Source organism: Denticeps clupeoides, chromosome 7, assembly GCF_900700375.1.
Source record: "Denticeps clupeoides chromosome 7, fDenClu1.1, whole genome shotgun sequence".
In the NCBI taxonomy this organism is placed as follows: domain Eukaryota; kingdom Metazoa; phylum Chordata; class Actinopteri; order Clupeiformes; family Denticipitidae; genus Denticeps; species Denticeps clupeoides.
In genome coordinates, this window is record NC_041713.1 from 2,618,679 (window position 1) to 2,635,079 (window position 16,401).

The window sequence follows — 16,401 nt, forward strand, 5'->3', positions numbered from 1 at the left end:
CACACACACACACACATATACATATACACACAACATATACACATACAACACTCAACTCAACACATATACCAAACCAACCACCAAACACACACACACACACACACACATACACACACATGTATACACATCTAAAGGACGGAAATCTGCGACTCAGCAGTCATCTTGATGTTAAACAAAGAATTGAAGCCCAGGAAGCTGCAATTTAACCCAGTACAGGTGAAGTCACAAGAAAAGTGTCAGATATAAAAAGACAATATAAAAGTACAGTTAGTACAAATGTTCCCGGCCTGTAAAATTGTGATAGACAGATGGGGTGTCTGGACTTTCTCTCTGTGTTAATCACAGATTGAGAGACACACACACACACACACACACTCACACCCTGCTGGCCTTTTCAGCGTCAGTTAAAAAATGTGTCCCCCTGGGCCCCCCGAAAAAAAAAGACCCTGGACATGAGGAACAGTGGACGTGAGCAACAGTGGAAGCCTGCTCCACTGCCGATTGCTATAGAATATATATTTAATGCATTTATAATAAATATGTGATTATGAAAATATGGATTTGACCAGTCTATTCACCTCATCTACTGCTGACCCCTGACCTACCATAGCTTCTCAAGTTCGTCCAAAGAACGCAGTCCTCTCATCAAGTGACGTTTATTGTCCGGCTGGTTTTATGGGTGCAGCTGCTGACCACTTTCATCTTCTAACATCTCATTCTGTTCAAAAGGGACAAGAATCCTTCAGCTCCTGTCTGTCTTTCTGTCTGTCTGTCTGTGTGCGTTGGGGACTGAGGTCCAGCTCAGGGGTCAGGTTCTGATCACAGGATGGCTGCTGGCTCTGCCCGTCCTTTACCCATGAAAGGAAGGGGGACGTGATAAAGTGCACAGGAGAGCTAATATTGTGGTAGTGGCCTAGCGGGTAACACACTGGCCTGTGAACCAGAAGACCCAGGTTCAAATCCCACTAACTACCATTGTGTCCCTGAGCAGGACACTTAACCCTGAGTGTCTCCTGATTGTAAGTCGCTCAGGATAAATGTTAAATGTAATAATTTTTGGAAAAGGAAACTGAATGCAGCTGGGTGCGTCGCCATGGTTGCAGAATATGGTCAGCCAAGTTGGAATTTAATAAAAAAAAAAGTAGTTACATTTATTATATGTGTATTAATTTATGTGTATTTATTTGAGAAAATGAACATTATTATATGTGTAACTGGTTAAAACTCTATTTTTAGAGGAAATAAACACACACACACAGCCTGGAGCAAAGAGTGGTGTGTGTGTGTGTTCATTACAGAAGCAGTGAACACACTACCGCTTACATAATACTTTATATCTGCTCTAGACCGCGTGTGGGTCCTGTTGACCGAATCGTCCCCCTCTGCCCTAAAGCAGGACCACCGCACTGCCAGATACAACTCGACAAAAGCTGAATCACTTATTAACACAGATGGCTGCACAAGCACACAGGACCGCACATGTAGACACACACACACATTTACGTAAGGCGTTTTTATGTAACCCAAACCACAAAAACTTCCAACTCAAAAGTTACTGAAGCCCAGGTGCACACACACACACACACACACACACACAGGACGATAAGAGCAAAAAACGCCCTTAGAGACCAAACACAGGTCCGATACACACAGCGTCACATAGTCCAGCTTTATTAGAAACCGCCACCGCGTTAGTCATCCTCCGCACACAGAGATCCGATTGGCTCCGACCCGCATCTGGGCCGGTGGGGCCCGGAGGGAGGCGGTGTGGTAATATGACGCGTTCCGAGGTAGCCGAATCGACCAGATAAGATCCGGAAACACACCGGATTTATTAAAAACCATCAAACGATGTTGCACATAATAAAATTTTTTCCCATTCTTTTCCCCCATTGTATGATGAGAGGTAAACTTCAGAATCAGCACCAGTAAAACAAACATGCGGCAGGGTCAAGGGTCGCCGCTGACCTGCAGCTCCACCCTGTGGCCAAACGACGAAGCGCTCGCCCTCACTCGCCCTCTTCCTTTACAGCATCGTCGCGCTTGCGTCCGGCGGCCGCCACCCTCCTCCTTTTCCTGCTCTTCCCCTCCTCCTCTCCACCAGCCTCGTCACCCCCGTCCCTCCCGGCCATCTTCAGATGCTGGAACTTCTTCAGGTCTGCGCAGAACAGGACCTGGCCAACAGCAGGAAGGGAGATGTGGGAATTAATACGCTTAATAATAAAAAAAATAAAAAAAACGTACAGATGTAGCCACGTACAGACTGAGCCCAGCCGGCGTTGGGACCCCACAGCTGTCTGAAGAAATCGCCTGTGCAGAAATGAGGATAATCTGAATCATTTCATACGCAGAAGTCACAACTGGATACCGGAGAGTCAGGCAGGAAGCTGTTCTGAGATCAGCATCCGCACTCACCGATCTCCTGGTACAGGCGGTCCGTTAGACTCTTCCGGACGCTCCCCGCGCCGAAGCTGTAGTCCCGCCTGGCGATCTGCCAGATGTGCGTGTCCACAGGAACGGCGCCGGCCTTGTCCAGGGACATCAGACACACACAGTCGGCCACCTGAGCGCACAGGACACAGGCAGCGGCAGGAAGGGGGTCAGACCCGCGCACGCCGGCGTGACCCGAGAACGCACTACTGTCCTGCTGACCTTGAGGCCGACCCCGGGCAGGGCGCGCAGCGCCCCGCGGACCTCTGGGTAGGGCCGGCGGCGGAGCTGCATCAACCAGTCGGGACCATGGGAGTCCAGGATCAGGCGGGCGCTCTGCTGCACGAACCGGGCGCGGTACCCGAAACCCAGCAGTCGCAAACACGCCTCCACACTGCTGTCTGGTAGAACATCACACCCTGTAAGTGTGTGTGCGTGTACATGTGCGGGTTTAACACTGGGGCAGTGGTGGCCTAGCGGTTAAGGAAGCGGCCCCATAATCAGAAGGTTGCCGGTTCGAATCACGATCTGCCAAGGTGCCACTGAGGTGTCACTGAGCAAAGCACCGTCCCCACACACTGCTCCCCGGGCGCCTGTCATGGCCGCCCACTGCTCACTAAGGGTGATGGGATAAATGCAGAGGACAAATTTCACTGTGTGCACCGTGTGCTTTGCTGCTGTGTATCACATGTGACAATCACTTCACTTTCACTTTAACAGTGAGGGGTTTGGAGGTATGTGATGGTGGGTAGTAGCCTAGTGGGTAACACGCTCGCCTATGAACCAGGAGACCCAGGTTCAAACCCCACTTACTACCTTTGTGTCCCTGAGCAAGACATTTAACCCTGAGTGTCTCCAGGGGGGGGACTGTCCCTGTCACTACTGATTGTAAGTCACTCTGGATAAGGGCGTCTGGTAAATGCTGTAAATGTAAAGATGATGGTGTGGGTGTACCTGCGAGCTTGTGCAGGGTGGGGAAATCGTGGTAGTGTGTTTGGTCCAGTGTGGTAAGACGAGCCCCCAGAGTGTGACAGAGTTTCTCCACCATGGCCTGGATGCGAGAAACATGGTTGTTGGAGCTGCAGATGAAGGAGAAGAGACACTCCACGGGGTCCTGTCTGATCATACGCACACCTACGTGGGGGAAAAACATTTAACGACAACAAATAAGACACGACAGTCACACACTGCGTGCCCCACCAGAGAAGACGTCGGCCACCAGGGCGAAGTGCCGGTCACGGTGAGACCAGTCTCTGTACAAATCCTGCAGCCCAACATCTAACTGAAAATAATCTCTCAAAAGCTCCTCCTCCTTCACGTCCAGCCCCGCCTCTTCCGTCTTAACGCTCCTGTTGGCCCCGCCCTCCAGCCCCTGTCCCGTTGGTGAAGGCTCCGCCTTCATGCCATGACGACTGTACACGTAGTACCACAGGGCGTGGTCTGTCTGGGTGAGGGTCCACACCCGACCCCCCATCACGCCCGTCCAGTGGTCTGGGCCCGTCTCCCGCCAACTGTGGTGGAGGTCAGAGGTCAACTCAGCTTATCGTTACACATGCAGGTGTGCCAGAATAACTGGTTTAAAAGGAAGCGAGTAGGTACCGGAAGGTCTGTCCACACCCAAGAGTGAGGTCCAGTCGAAGCTCGGACCGCGGGCAGAGCAGAGACCGCCACGCTTTGGACCCCACTGAGAGCAAGGCATGCTGGGACATGTCCGAACAGAGCAGACTTACGTCAGCGGCGTGGAGGGGACAGTAAATTTCGCGTTCGGAACTCCTGACTCCAGTCCATATGTGTTCAGAAAAACATCGTATATTTCCACTCGATTACACAGCGTTTAATATTTCCACCCAGGGGACCAAAGCCATTTGATCGTAAGGGGAACAAATTAGCTCGAAAGACGGCTAACCAAAAAAAACTACTGACGCGTTAGTTCCGGTTTGGTCACGTGGGAGCACATCGCCAGGCCAATTGGCTAAAAAAGTATATGGGAGTGGTCAGCGTTGTGTTGCCACAACGCGAAGTCCTAAACACGGTTTAGTTTTAGGGACACGCTGCTACCGCGAGTAGAAGCTGTCTGGAGCAGTATGTTCATATTTTCATAATTAAACACCAATCAGCAACTAAAAGATCCTTCTTTGCACGTTTATGTCTTTTAATCAGACATCAGGTCGACCACATTTTCTCTAAGCCACAATGTTCAAAGCACATCTTCACAGCATGTTAGAAAATGCATCAGCTCATGCACAGAAACTCACGGTGTACAAAAAAAAACAACCAAAAAAAAAACAATGGTGGTCGGCGAGGTTTACAAAAGCCCCCAATTAACAAAAACCATGCATTCATTTTAATGAAGTTACATGTAGTACAAAGTTGAACATTTAGAAAGTCTTGAGTTTGAAACCCAGAAATTAAAAAATATACAATGATGTACAGTTCATATTAAAATTAAAGACTTATATTATGTTCTGTCTCTAGCCACATTGGATCTTTCAGGATTATAAAGATTTCTTTTTGTGTTCGTAGGTCCACGTCGAACAGAAGTGCACAACTGTACTTTCAGTACACATTACCAGGGATATCGTTTTGTACATATTACTTCTGTATTACACTTATGTTTTTAAAACGTCCTCTGCATATATATCCATGATATAAATTACACACAATTCGCTAGCGTGCAATAAAGATACCTAGTACTTGACTGCTAATTAAAAGTGTGCAGCGGCGCTTCATGGCATGGGATTGTACAGATGAACTCTTCCAACGATGAACCGATGTGGTTGAAGTGAACATCCGAGACAAGTGCATTCTCACGGGTGACTGGCTGCTTGATTGTCACAACAGTCGAAGATGTTGATCTGTCAAGATTCTCGCACATGGCCGTTCCAGCATGTGGTCACTTTTTTTTTTACTTTGCATGTAGTCTTTTAAAAGCAGCAAACTTTCAAAGGAAAGGTGTAAAGTCATGACATTCAGTCAGTCGCCCATTCGTTGCTGAAATGGCCGTTTTTCTGTCCATCAACGGCCGTAACTGAAGAGCAATGTCGGTTTGATGAAAGGCAGAGGTGCGTCAGCTAAAGGCTCATCTTAAGTGCTTTACAGCTACGGAAAACATACAAAAGAAAGGCAGTCGGGTCTGCAGGATCAGGCGCAGCTGATGTAAGGAGAGAGAAAAAAAGATCCTGACCAGGAGAACCTTGTTCATGTAAAAAAACAAAAAAACATGTGAACTTGAAACTGAGGTCCGGTCACGCGGTGGACCCGGTGATCTGGCTGTTGTAGTCCGCCGTCTCCATTTTGAGGATGTAGGGAATGATGCTGTCGATAGGGACGCTGCCAATGAGGCCGGTGAAGAAGAGCTCCTCCGTTATGCTGGAACTCATCAGCCGAAGGGCCGGCAGGCGCATGAGGATTCGTGCCAACCTGTGCCAACCATTCAGAAGAATGTGAGAAGGAGGACAAGCACGTTGAGAGAACAACCAAACTGTCTAGGAGTACCTGTACGTGTCCTCTGGGTACGTCTTCTGGACGTAGTCCTGCAGCTCCATCTGGGCTTTCTCCTGGAACTTTTCTATCTGGGTGCTGCTATTCAGGCCAGGGTGGTCTGAAATAAGAAGTAGCCAATCAGAAACCTGATATTTTTTCTTCTTTCATCTCTCTCTCCGGATATATATATATATAGATATATAGATAGATAGATAGATAGATAGAGAGAGAGAGAGATAGATAGAGAGAGAGAGAGATAGCAGCACCACACTGACCTGGGCTGAAAAGCACGATGGCCTTCAGGTAGGCGTACTCATAACCGTCTGTCTCCAGCTTGGCCATGCTGTTGCAGAACTCCTGCAGCTTCCAGATGTGCTCCATTACCAGCTTTATCCGGTCGCCTGAGAACTTCTCTACAGAACAGTGCGCAGCAGAAATAAAAAGGTAGCATTTCAGTCAGTAAGATTCAAATAATTCGACTTTAAATTTAAATGCGATTGGAGGAAAAAAATTCTATGGTGTTCCATGGAGGCCTAATCTAGTCGACAAAAGTGCTATTACAGTTTACAGAAGTGGGGCTGGAATTGAATCTGCAGAATGCACCCAAAACAAATGGTCGTGTGGCTAGGGAGTCAAACTATCATTCTGGAAGGATTCGTTCCGATCTAGAGGCACACCGCTTTTCTCAGATTCCAGCTTATCTGCTCCTGAGTGATGCAGACAGCCCGACCATCGAAGCCATCTGAAGTACAATCGCTTTCAGAGACAGAGGTTCCTACCGTCCTGTATGCTGGTCTGCAGGTGGTTGACGATGGCAGCGAGGATGGTGGAGAGATTCATGATCTGAGCACACTGAGACAGTCCCAGAGTGAAGAGCTCATTCCAGCATGCTCGTACCAGAGATGTGTTACACTCCTGTCTACTCACACACACAATAGTACAAAATATCAGTTAATACAGGGGGGGGGCAAAAAAGTATTTGGCAGCCACCGATTGTGTAAGTTATAAAGATGAGAGAGATACATGGCCCCATTCCTCAGTCCCCCTGTCCCACTGTCCCAATGTTTCCACCCCCATGCTTCACAGTGGGTGTGGTGTTCTTAGGAAGCAACTCTGCATTCTTCCCCCTCCAAACATGACTTCTTTTTCAGTCTCATCTGGCCACATGACATTCTCCCAGTCCTCCTCTGGATCATCCAGATGGTCTTTAGACGGGCCTGGACATGTGCTGGTCGAGCGCTGTTGGATTTTAATCCATGACGACGTAGTCTGTTACTAATAGTAACCTTTGTTACTGTGGTCCCAGCTCTCTTCAGGTCCCCAGGTCGAGGGAGATTGTCAGTGGTTCAAATTTTCTAATAGTTGTTCCAACAGTTGATCTCTTCTCACCAAGCTACTTGCCTGTGTTAGATTGTACACCTACACAAGACTTCGACGAGCCAATCTTGTCCCTGGTGTCCCCTTAGACAGCTCTCTGGTCTCGGCCATGGAAGTCTGACTGACTGAAGGTGTGGACAGGCGTCTTTTATACAGATAACCAGTTCAAACAGGTTATATGAATACAGATACTGAGTGAAGGATAGATCAGCTTCTTCTTGTTTGTAGGTGTAAAATACTTTTTTACATTCTGTCTCACACAGTTGAAGTGTACCAATGATTAAATTACAGACCTATCTCATCTTTTTAAGTGGGACAACTTGCACAAACAGTGGCTGGCAAATACTCCCCCCCATTGTACACACACAGAAAAAAAAAAAAGAACAATTCCGCTGCTGTTCTCACCCGAGAGCAACAAACGCAGGAATGGAACGCGCCCAGTGCATCGAGAGGAAGAGGAGGCGCGACGCCGACTCACAGATGTAGTGGACGTTGAGATACTCTGGCATCGGGCTGGGCATCGTGAGCTGGAGTGAGAGGAAGAGAGCCATCAGCCTCTACATCACGACACTGCTACACTACAGCTTCATCGTGAGGAGGAAGAGCAGGAAGCGCCACCCGCCAGGCAACGTACCTTAAAGGTGACGTGACAGTCGGTCAGAAGTGGCCCTTCAACCTCGATGATGGGAGTCACCTGATCGCGACTGATCACCTGGATGGTGGCTCCGCCCACGCACTCAGTATCTGAAAGGCTGTGTCCTGCCCTCATCTCAGCAGGATTCAGTGCTTTAGCTAAAGTATCAAAGGCACTGTGCACAAACACACACAGAAACACAGTCCTGTGAACAAGCAATGGAGTGACCCCTATGACCCCTGCAGGAACACACTGAGCAGGGTGTCAATTTACACCGATGCAGTTGGTTCATGTGTGTATGTATCGGCCATGTTAAATCTACACCTCCTGTGATTGGCTGTTCCCTCTTATTAGTTATAAAGAATAGCGGTGGAGGCAGCTGGATCCTGGCACACTTCACGGGGCACCATGGTGCTCGCCATTGCAGGCCAGAGATCGCTATGGCCAAAGTAGTCCAGCCTCAGCAGTCGAATTGTCTTTTGGCCCAGCAGTGGATGCTATCCACCGGTGATGCAACCTCCGGATTGCCTCGGAAACCTGCATCGCGTTCCCCCGCCTTTTCCGTCCCCGAGTGTGGATTAAGGATATTCGGGAGTCTGCAGGTTATATTATTGGGTTTTACCGGCTCAACACTGCAGCGTCTCCACTCGAGACTGTTCGTACTGTTCTTTATTGTTGGTGCTGATAGTTAGTCATATCTTTCCCATAGTGAGATATCGAGGGAATGTTTGAAAGAGAACATCAGGTTACTTAATGGAACCCCGGTTCTCTGACAACATGAGTGCGGAATCTCCCCACTTCGGTGGACTGCAGCAACTGAAATAGGGAAGGCGGGGCTCCCTGTGCTCGGCTGCGAATGGTCCATCTTAAACGAACCGCCGAGGGCGCACCCCATAGTGGGATACCTCAGTCGTGTTATCCGAGAACCGGGGTTCTCACTCACTCACACACACACACAGGATGTTACCGTGTTATGTCGCTGGCTGACTGCTCCTCCTGAGGCGAGTCTGCAGAGTCTCCGTTGTTCAACGACTCGTTCAGGTTGGCCAGTGAGGTCACGACACTGGCCAGAGTGCCCAGGTCGCCCTGGCTGGACTCGGCCTGTCCGCAGTTAGAGGGACAGGTCGGATTACAGATGGTTTTCATTCTAATTACACGCTTTACACAGAATTATCTTGGAAATAAGCGGAATACTAGTGCCATGGTTGGGCTAGGCGATATGGACAAAAACATGGGAGAGACTCCTGGGATGTTTAAAAGTACAAAAAAACTGTACGTGAAACATGATCTACAAGAAATCTGGTGAATTGAGATATACGTCAGAATTACCTTTGAGTCGGTCGACAGGAGCAACGTACCGTCTGCCTGAATCAGCGGCTGCTGGATGTTAACCAACATGCCCGAGTCCAGCAGACCAGACCTGCATGGAACAAAACAAACAAAAAAGAGGCGTGGCCATAAGCAGGCTTGTGTGTGTGTGTGTTGTAAGCCACTGATGAAGAGTTGAGAGTGGAACTGATTCAACGGCAGTGACGTACGTAATGGCGTGTGCTGGTCAGACATGACATTTACTGATGACCTGATGCACAGTCCAGTGGTGGCCTAGCGGTTAAGGAAGCGTTGCAGTTGTAAACGTAGAAAAAATGTTTCTCGTGGAGTCTTACAGGAACTATGTACTTCTTTATACACTCATGTGTCAATCCAAAATAAGTGACTTTTCCAGAACTTAATGTTTATTTTCATATTCCAAATCTTTTCAAGAACTTTTCAAAGTCCATGACTTTTCTCAGATAGGAACCATGAAGATTACTAGTGGCAGAATCAAAGGAAACAACTTTCCTAACAATAGAACACCACAGACACAAATCATAATGACATTTTATCTGTTTAATGGTAATAAAAATAAGCATTGCATAGCTAAGGCAGTTCACAAGGTTGTCACGATGTTACCCTCAGCAGAGGTGTGTGTGTGTGTGTGTGTGTGTGTGTGTACCGTGAGCCGTCCTTGTCGGTGATGAAAGTGGGCGTGGCGATCAGCGGGCTCCGCAGGTCTTTACGGATGTAGATTTTCTCAGTGGAGGCTGCGCAGTTTGCTGGCTTTTCTCTTGGTAGATCCATCGGTTTCCTCTCACTCTGCACAGCTATTATAGACACAGACACACACACACACACGCCTACAATTTAATCATTTAAAAGGCCGAACTGATCATCAGCTGGGTGCTTCAAAATCTAAATGTACTTTTTCGTGCCCGGCATCCTGGTACATCCTTTTCCCATGACTGGTTCCGAGGTTTAGTTTAATAAATCACTGCTGACTAAGGAAGGTGGTAGTAGCCTAGTGGGTAACACACTCGCCTATGAACCAGAAGACCCGGGTTCGAATCCCCCTTACTACCATTGTGTCCCTGAGCAAGACACTTCACCCTGAGTGTTTCCACCCTGAGACTGTCCCTGTAACTGCTGATTGTAAGTCGGGATGAGGGCGTCTGATAAATGCTGTAAATGTAAATGTAAGGAGGGTTCAAATTCCTCTCGTAATCGATGCAACGCGATGCAGACGTGGACGATTCTGCCTGGATGAAGTGCAGAACAAAATAGATTATGCCATAATGACGTTGCTTGGTGACTTTCTGGTTGGAAAGTAGTGTCGGTACTGATATGGATTTTGGTTTGAGATGAATGTCCCCAGAATGCCATACACGTTAATGCTCCGCTTTGTAGCTGCGTACGATTGCCGTTCGTTTGACACTGTTTAATGCTCAGCGTTTATCTGACGCCATCGAAACGTGCAGCCGGCCGAATGCCCGCGTGGACGTTTTGAGCCCCGTCCAGGACCTCCAAACATGGATGGACGCTCTATACTACACTTTGGACTTGTCCGCCTCTACAACTGTAGGACCTTTACTCTTATTGGACAAATCATCACCTTCCCAACGTTTCTTCCTTTCTTCTTTTTCTCTCTCCGAGAGTTTATTTTGTGTGGAGCTTTTCCTTGTGTGCAGAAGGTCCAAGTGTGAAGAAGGTTCAAGAAGGTTGGGTGTCAGCTGTAGGGCCTGTCGAAGCCCATTGATACGGACTGTATGTGATTATGGATTATATAAGAAATAAATGCTGTTGCTGTTGTTAGAAAACCGGTCAACGTTCTGTCCGCACTCACCTGATGCCACGAACGGCAGAAAGACGCCTGGTTCAGACCTGAACTCTCGTCTCACTGACGTATTTGAAAACGTCATGTAAAGCCATGTAGAACCCTAGCCTAGTGGGTAACACCCTCGCCTATGAACCAGAAGACCCAGGTTCAAACCCCACTTACAACCATCGTGTCCCTGAGCAGGACACTTAACCCTGAGTGTCCCCAGGGCGGGACTGTCCCTGTAACTACTGACTGTAAGACGTTCTGGATAAGGGCGTCTGGTAAATGCTGTAAATGTAAATGTAGAACAATTGATATCGACATTCGTAATTGAATCGCACTCACACTCCATCTTCATGCCCATCTCCAGACACTTGTGCAGGCGGCAGAACTGGCAGCGGTTGCGGTGGTGCTTGTTGACGACGCAGTCCTGGTTGCTGCGGCAGCTGTAGGTCAGGCTCTTACGCACGCTGCGCTTGAAGAAGCCTTTGCAGCCCTCGCAGCTGACCGCCCCGTAATGCCTCCCTGAACACAAGCACACAACCATCACGCCCTGAACATGCAAGCACTGCCCGGGCATGTGTGTGTGTGTGTGTATACCTGAGGCTTTGTCTCCGCACACCACACAGTACTCCACAGGCTGGGGCCGGCCCAACTCCCCCGCCTTTCCCAGCAGCCTCTCCACAGACGCCGCATCCGTCACGATCTACAATTCAGAGCGGTCCAATAAATGACGAGTGAACGTGGGGAAAGCCGAAACCAGTCCAATCCACCGGCGTTTGCCGGTAAAAACATCAGCGTCACAGCACACACAGTGAAATTTGTCCTCTGCATTTAACCATCACCCTTGGTGAGCAGTGGGCAGCCATGACAGGCACCCGGGGAGCAGTGTGTGGGAACGGTGCTTTGCTCAGTGGCATCGGGATTCGAACCGGCAACCTTCTGATTACGGGGCCACTTCCTTAACCGCTAGGCCAGGCACAGATCATTAGAGCAGCGTGATGGGTTCCGACTTTGGCCGAGTTCAGAATACACAACTTTGTGAGGGTGGTCACACTCAAGATTGGTGGCAAAATTTTGAAACTAAACTTTCCTAATATCGAACTAAAATGCAACGTTGAGATGCAAAACAAGAGGCTGGAATTTCGACATCATACGTTTTTGCTTACATCTGGCTCTTTATTTTTGCTAGTGAGACTTTCAGTTCCGCTTCTCGTTTTTACAGTTTTTACGTTTACGCTGCCTGACATTACAGTTGGACTTTTGGCCCGATTCTATTGTGTGGGCGGGGCTTCGCCTCATTGGCCAGCAGGTGTTTGAGTGACAGCTCCGTTGTCCCGGAACTCGATCATCAAGAACACGCAGAGCAGCATCAGCTATTAGTGATCGCATATAGATCACATCAGCGTATTTGTTCAATACTTACAATCAGTTGATCGTGTGCACAAATCTCCTTTCATGCATGATGGCAAATGTCGCAGTGACGAGGTTCAGAGGTCAAATATCATTTATCAACACAGAAAGCATTCATATTTGACAAGGCTACAGATGCCACAAAATGACAAGTGATTGTCACTGTGATACACAGCAGCACAGCACACGGTGACACGTGTCCTCTGTATTTAACAGTCAGTGTGTTAAATAAGTGTGTGGGGACGATGCTTTGCTCAGTGGCACCTCAGTGGCGCCTTGGCGGTTCGGGGATTCGAACTGGCAACCTTCCGATTTACGTAAACATAAAACGTGACTTTTGTTTGATATTAGGAAAGTTTTGTTTCAAGATTTTGGCACAAATCTGATTCCATCCCCTCAAAGCAGCAACGTATGCAACATGTATGCACTATGTGGACACAGCCACTTCCTGTCTAACGTTTTGTGACGGTCAGACAATTGTTTAATGTGAGCACTTAATCCGAAATGTACACCAATCGGAGGACGTTTGGACAACAGAGACCTGGATCCTGCCTGGCATCAGGCTGTCGGCCGTGGTGAAGATGAGCTGCTTGGCGTTCTGGGTCTCTGGAGAGGCCAGGATGACTTTGCCTGTCCCTGCGCCATCGGGCGTGGCCAAGATGAACTGCTGCTTCGGGGCGCAGGACGGGTCCACCGCGGTCACTATCTGAATCTTCTGGCCGGTCTGCTGGTCGGCCACAATCTGAGAGAGAAAATAGGACAGAATGACGTGGCATCCCGACAGGCATCTGATGCGTGTGTGTGTGTGTGTGTACCTGAATACGCTGAGGTGTGTTTACTGTGGAGTCAGCAGAGATGATCTGAATATGCTGAGGGGAGCCACTCATGACTGAGGAACGGAGGGAGGTGTCCGCACCTAAAATACACACACGGACAGAAACAGAAAGCAGGGTGTCTTGTAAATACCCCCGAACTAATTCAGTGAACCTCATTACCGTCGACAGGATTGCACGTCCATGGAATCTCACCCCTGCAGGTGATATTTATGTCGACACACACACACACACTTCACTCTCCTGCTCAGGCCTCCATATTGTTTGTCATAGTAATGTTAGTTAATTATGGACACACACAGAAGAAACGAAAAGCTGAGGATTTGGGGCTTAATGATGGAGGGATGACTGGTAAAAAAAAAAAAAAAAAAAAAGAGAGGAGAAGCTGTCAGGATCATGTAATGACCTCTGTGCTCCGCGAGAAAGAGCCAACAGACGGGATGGGGGCCGCAGAGGTCAATTTGTATTTGGAAGGCGATCGATTGCGCGGGCGGCCCCCGCCTCCGTCCCGGCTCACTTCCTGGCCTTCTATTTTTACAACGACTCCCAATTCCCTGAGAGCGACACACGAGCCACACACCTCAGGGTCAGCAGTATCAGGTCGGTTCTCTGGATCTCAGTAATAGACCGTAGGCTTTGCATGTTTGGGGACCCCGTCTCAATAGCCAGCATCTCCACAGAGACTGGGCGGTGGCCCCATGATGAAGGCCTCGTCCCCACACACTGCTCCCCAGGGGTGATGGATCAACATTTACAGCTTGTACCAGACGCCCTTATCCAGAGCGACTTACAACCAGTAGTTACAGGGACAGTCCCCCCCTGGAGACACTCAGGGTTAAGTGTCTTGCTCAGGGACACAATGTTAGTTAGTAAGTAAGTGGGGTTTGAACCTGGGTCTTCTGGTTCATAGGCGAGCGTGTCACCCACAAGGCCACTACCACCCATGGTTAAATACAGAGGACACATTTCACGTGTTTCTCAGTCACAATCACGTCACTTTCAGGATGCAGTATCGGAACTAAGGAAGTCGGACAGGCGTCTGCTGTCTTGTCCGGAACTAGTTCAGTGGGATACTGGACACGTCCAGGCACACAGTCTAGTAGTTTTGCAACAGGCGTGTCAACTGAGCGTCGTGATTTCAACCCTCTGCGCATTCCCGAGGTTGCAAGACGGTTTGAACTTGACTTTGTATTAATAATGTAAATCGAGTTGCCGCCGCGTTCTGATTTGACCGCTCGGTGTTCTGATTGGTCAGTTCCACTTCGGCACCGTATTGTTTGCGCGTTCTGATTGGTCGGTCTCACTTCCCGCGTTCTGATTGGTCGCCGGTCGCAAGTGTGTAAGATTTTAGTTTGTGGAAAGTAACAGGCGCGGTTCGCAGGAGACTGCGGCGCCGCTCCTCACGGCCCTCGGGCGTCTGCGGTGCACCCAGAGGGACCGTGCGACGAGACCCCGAGGGCCCCGCGCAGTATCCCCCGTCCGTCTGGCCGGGGCTCGTTATTGGGCAGAAAAACGGGTCAAAATGGAGAGGCAGCGGCCGCCATTTGGCGCGGATTCGGCCGCGGGACGTCGGCGCGAACCCGCCATGTTTGTTCGGTGTGAACCTCCGCCCTCCGATGTTAAAGGTAAAAGGGCCGGGTTCACCGCGGCTAGTTAGCCGCTAGCGGCTAGCTGCTCTTTGTCGTCGCCGCGCCGCCGCTCGTCGGGAGACGCCGGGAAGTGGCACCGCGGCACGGTAGACGTTTGCCCCGCGGTCGGGGACGGACGTCCGCGGGGAGCGTGTACCGCCGGTCGTGGTCGTTTTGCGCCAGTCGGGCTCCTTCTCTACGCCTGTCGGCGGGGAAAGAGGTCCTCCCTCCCCGGCGCGTCGCGTCGCGGCCGAAAGGCAATAAACGAAAACGCCGCTTACCTGCGGGTTTACACGCCGGAGGACGGGCCCGCGGTGAGATTTACAAAAAAAAGAATATACATTTGTTTACGTTTTTCTCCTGTGAAAGGTCATAGTTCGTGACCCCGTTTCGCCAGCGCGCGGGGACGTTTTTTTTTTTTTTTTTTTTTTTCCTCCTCCCCCCTTCCTTCCTTCCTTCCTCTCCAGCGCGCGCACGCGCGCTCTCCCTCCGCGGCGCTGACGTCATCCAGAGGGGAAGGGGCGCTGACGTCATCCAGAGGGGAAGGGGGGGCCAGAACGTAACGTAAATGTAATCATGCGGTACGTCTTTTTGCTGTTTGAATTAAATGGGAACGGCACCTACTGCAGGACACTTAACCCCGAGTGTCTCCGGTGGGGGACTGTCCCCGTCACTACTGGGTGGTGAAAACGGCTGAGAGGATCACAGGCACACCAGCAATAACAGACATTTACACCACGCGCCGTCTCAGGAAAACTAAGAGCATCCTGAGGGACCCCAGCCACCCTGCACTGTCACTTTTTCCACTGCCATCGGGCAAGAGACTCGGGACAATCCACACACGCCCAACACGATTCAGGAACAGTTTCTACCGCAGCGCCGTCAGGCTGTTCAACATACAGTAACTGTGGCTCTTAACAGTATGCACTGTCACTTTAAATCATGCACATTCACGCAACATATTTATTGCTGCTGCACCACTTTGTCTTCTATGTCTTCTGTGTATCATGTCCTATGTACTGTCTGCGTGGGAGGGGTATTAAAGTAAAAGTTTCATTGTGCTCCGTACGCTGTACTTTGTAAATATAACTATAAACTTCAACTCAAGTCTCGTAAGTGCCGTAATTGTAAAGTCGCCCTGTGGTTTTAGGCCAAGCAACACACTTCACTAATATTATGACGTAATAGAATCAGAAACAGAAAACTTCATTAATCACGAAGGAAATGGGTGGTAGTAACCTAGCGGGTAACACACTCGCCTATGAACCAGAGGACCCGGGTTCAAATCCCACTTACTACCATCGTGTCCCTGAGCAAGACACTTAACCCTGAGTGTTTCCAGGGGGGGGACTGTCCCTGTCACTACTGATTAAAGTCACTCTGGATAAGGGCGTCTGGTAAATGCTGTAAATGTAAATTGCTCATGCAAATAACGTTAATCTGGACCAACTCGACGCCTTTGTGTGTCTT

At 49.4% G+C, this 16,401-nt stretch overlaps 3 protein-coding genes across 3 annotated transcripts in view; all 3 read right to left on the reverse strand.

Annotated features, from left to right (window-relative positions):
• LOC114793372 (proline-rich transmembrane protein 3) overlaps nucleotides 1-2,044 on the reverse strand; it is a 16,031-nt gene extending 13,987 nt beyond the window's left edge. The window contains exon 1 of the mRNA XM_028985072.1: nucleotides 1,969-2,044. The gene's annotated coding sequence lies outside the window, so the exon portion shown is untranslated. The remainder of the gene's footprint in view (nucleotides 1-1,968) is intronic.
• Nucleotides 1,649-4,361, reverse strand: ogg1 (8-oxoguanine DNA glycosylase). The gene is made up of 7 exons (XM_028985075.1): nucleotides 4,030-4,361; nucleotides 3,631-3,941; nucleotides 3,385-3,564; nucleotides 2,653-2,831; nucleotides 2,416-2,563; nucleotides 2,261-2,310; nucleotides 1,649-2,174 (listed from the first exon to the last, which is right to left on the reverse strand). Exons 1-7 carry the CDS (start codon nucleotides 4,137-4,139, stop codon nucleotides 2,010-2,012), a joined length of 1,143 nt encoding a protein of 380 aa, XP_028840908.1. The 5' UTR covers nucleotides 4,140-4,361; the 3' UTR covers nucleotides 1,649-2,009.
• Nucleotides 4,362-4,567: 206 nt separating this feature from the next.
• nr2c2 (nuclear receptor subfamily 2, group C, member 2) lies at nucleotides 4,568-15,350 on the reverse strand. The gene is made up of 14 exons (XM_028987252.1): nucleotides 15,213-15,350; nucleotides 13,286-13,386; nucleotides 13,012-13,212; nucleotides 11,658-11,763; nucleotides 11,403-11,582; nucleotides 9,918-10,065; nucleotides 9,254-9,344; nucleotides 8,892-9,025; nucleotides 7,925-8,099; nucleotides 7,696-7,817; nucleotides 6,693-6,832; nucleotides 6,189-6,326; nucleotides 5,926-6,031; nucleotides 4,568-5,850 (listed from the first exon to the last, which is right to left on the reverse strand). Exons 2-14 carry the CDS (start codon nucleotides 13,355-13,357, stop codon nucleotides 5,676-5,678), a joined length of 1,788 nt encoding a protein of 595 aa, XP_028843085.1. The 5' UTR covers nucleotides 13,358-13,386; nucleotides 15,213-15,350; the 3' UTR covers nucleotides 4,568-5,675.
• Between the last annotated feature and the right edge of the window lie 1,051 nt (nucleotides 15,351-16,401).

Coding starts and splice junctions, on each gene's coding strand:
- ogg1 (XM_028985075.1), bottom strand. CDS start 4,139: ATGTCCCAGCATGCCTTGCTCTCAGTGGGGTCCAAAGCGTGGCGGTCT. Junction 3,565..3,630: donor GGTGGCCGACGTCTTCTCTG/GTGGGGCACGCA, acceptor TCCCCCACGTAG/GTGTGCGTATGATCAGACAG. Junction 2,175..2,260: donor ACGCCGGCTGGGCTCAGTCT/GTACGTGGCTAC, acceptor GCTGTTGGCCAG/GTCCTGTTCTGCGCAGACCT.
- nr2c2 (XM_028987252.1), bottom strand. CDS start 13,357: ATGAGTGGCTCCCCTCAGCATATTCAGATCATCTCTGCTGACTCCACA. Junction 11,764..13,011: donor TGATGCCAGGCAGGATCCAG/GTCTCTGTTGTC, acceptor TCTGAATTGTAG/ATCGTGACGGATGCGGCGTC. Junction 7,818..7,924: donor ACTGTCACGTCACCTTTAAG/GTACGTTGCCTG, acceptor CTCTCACTCCAG/CTCACGATGCCCAGCCCGAT.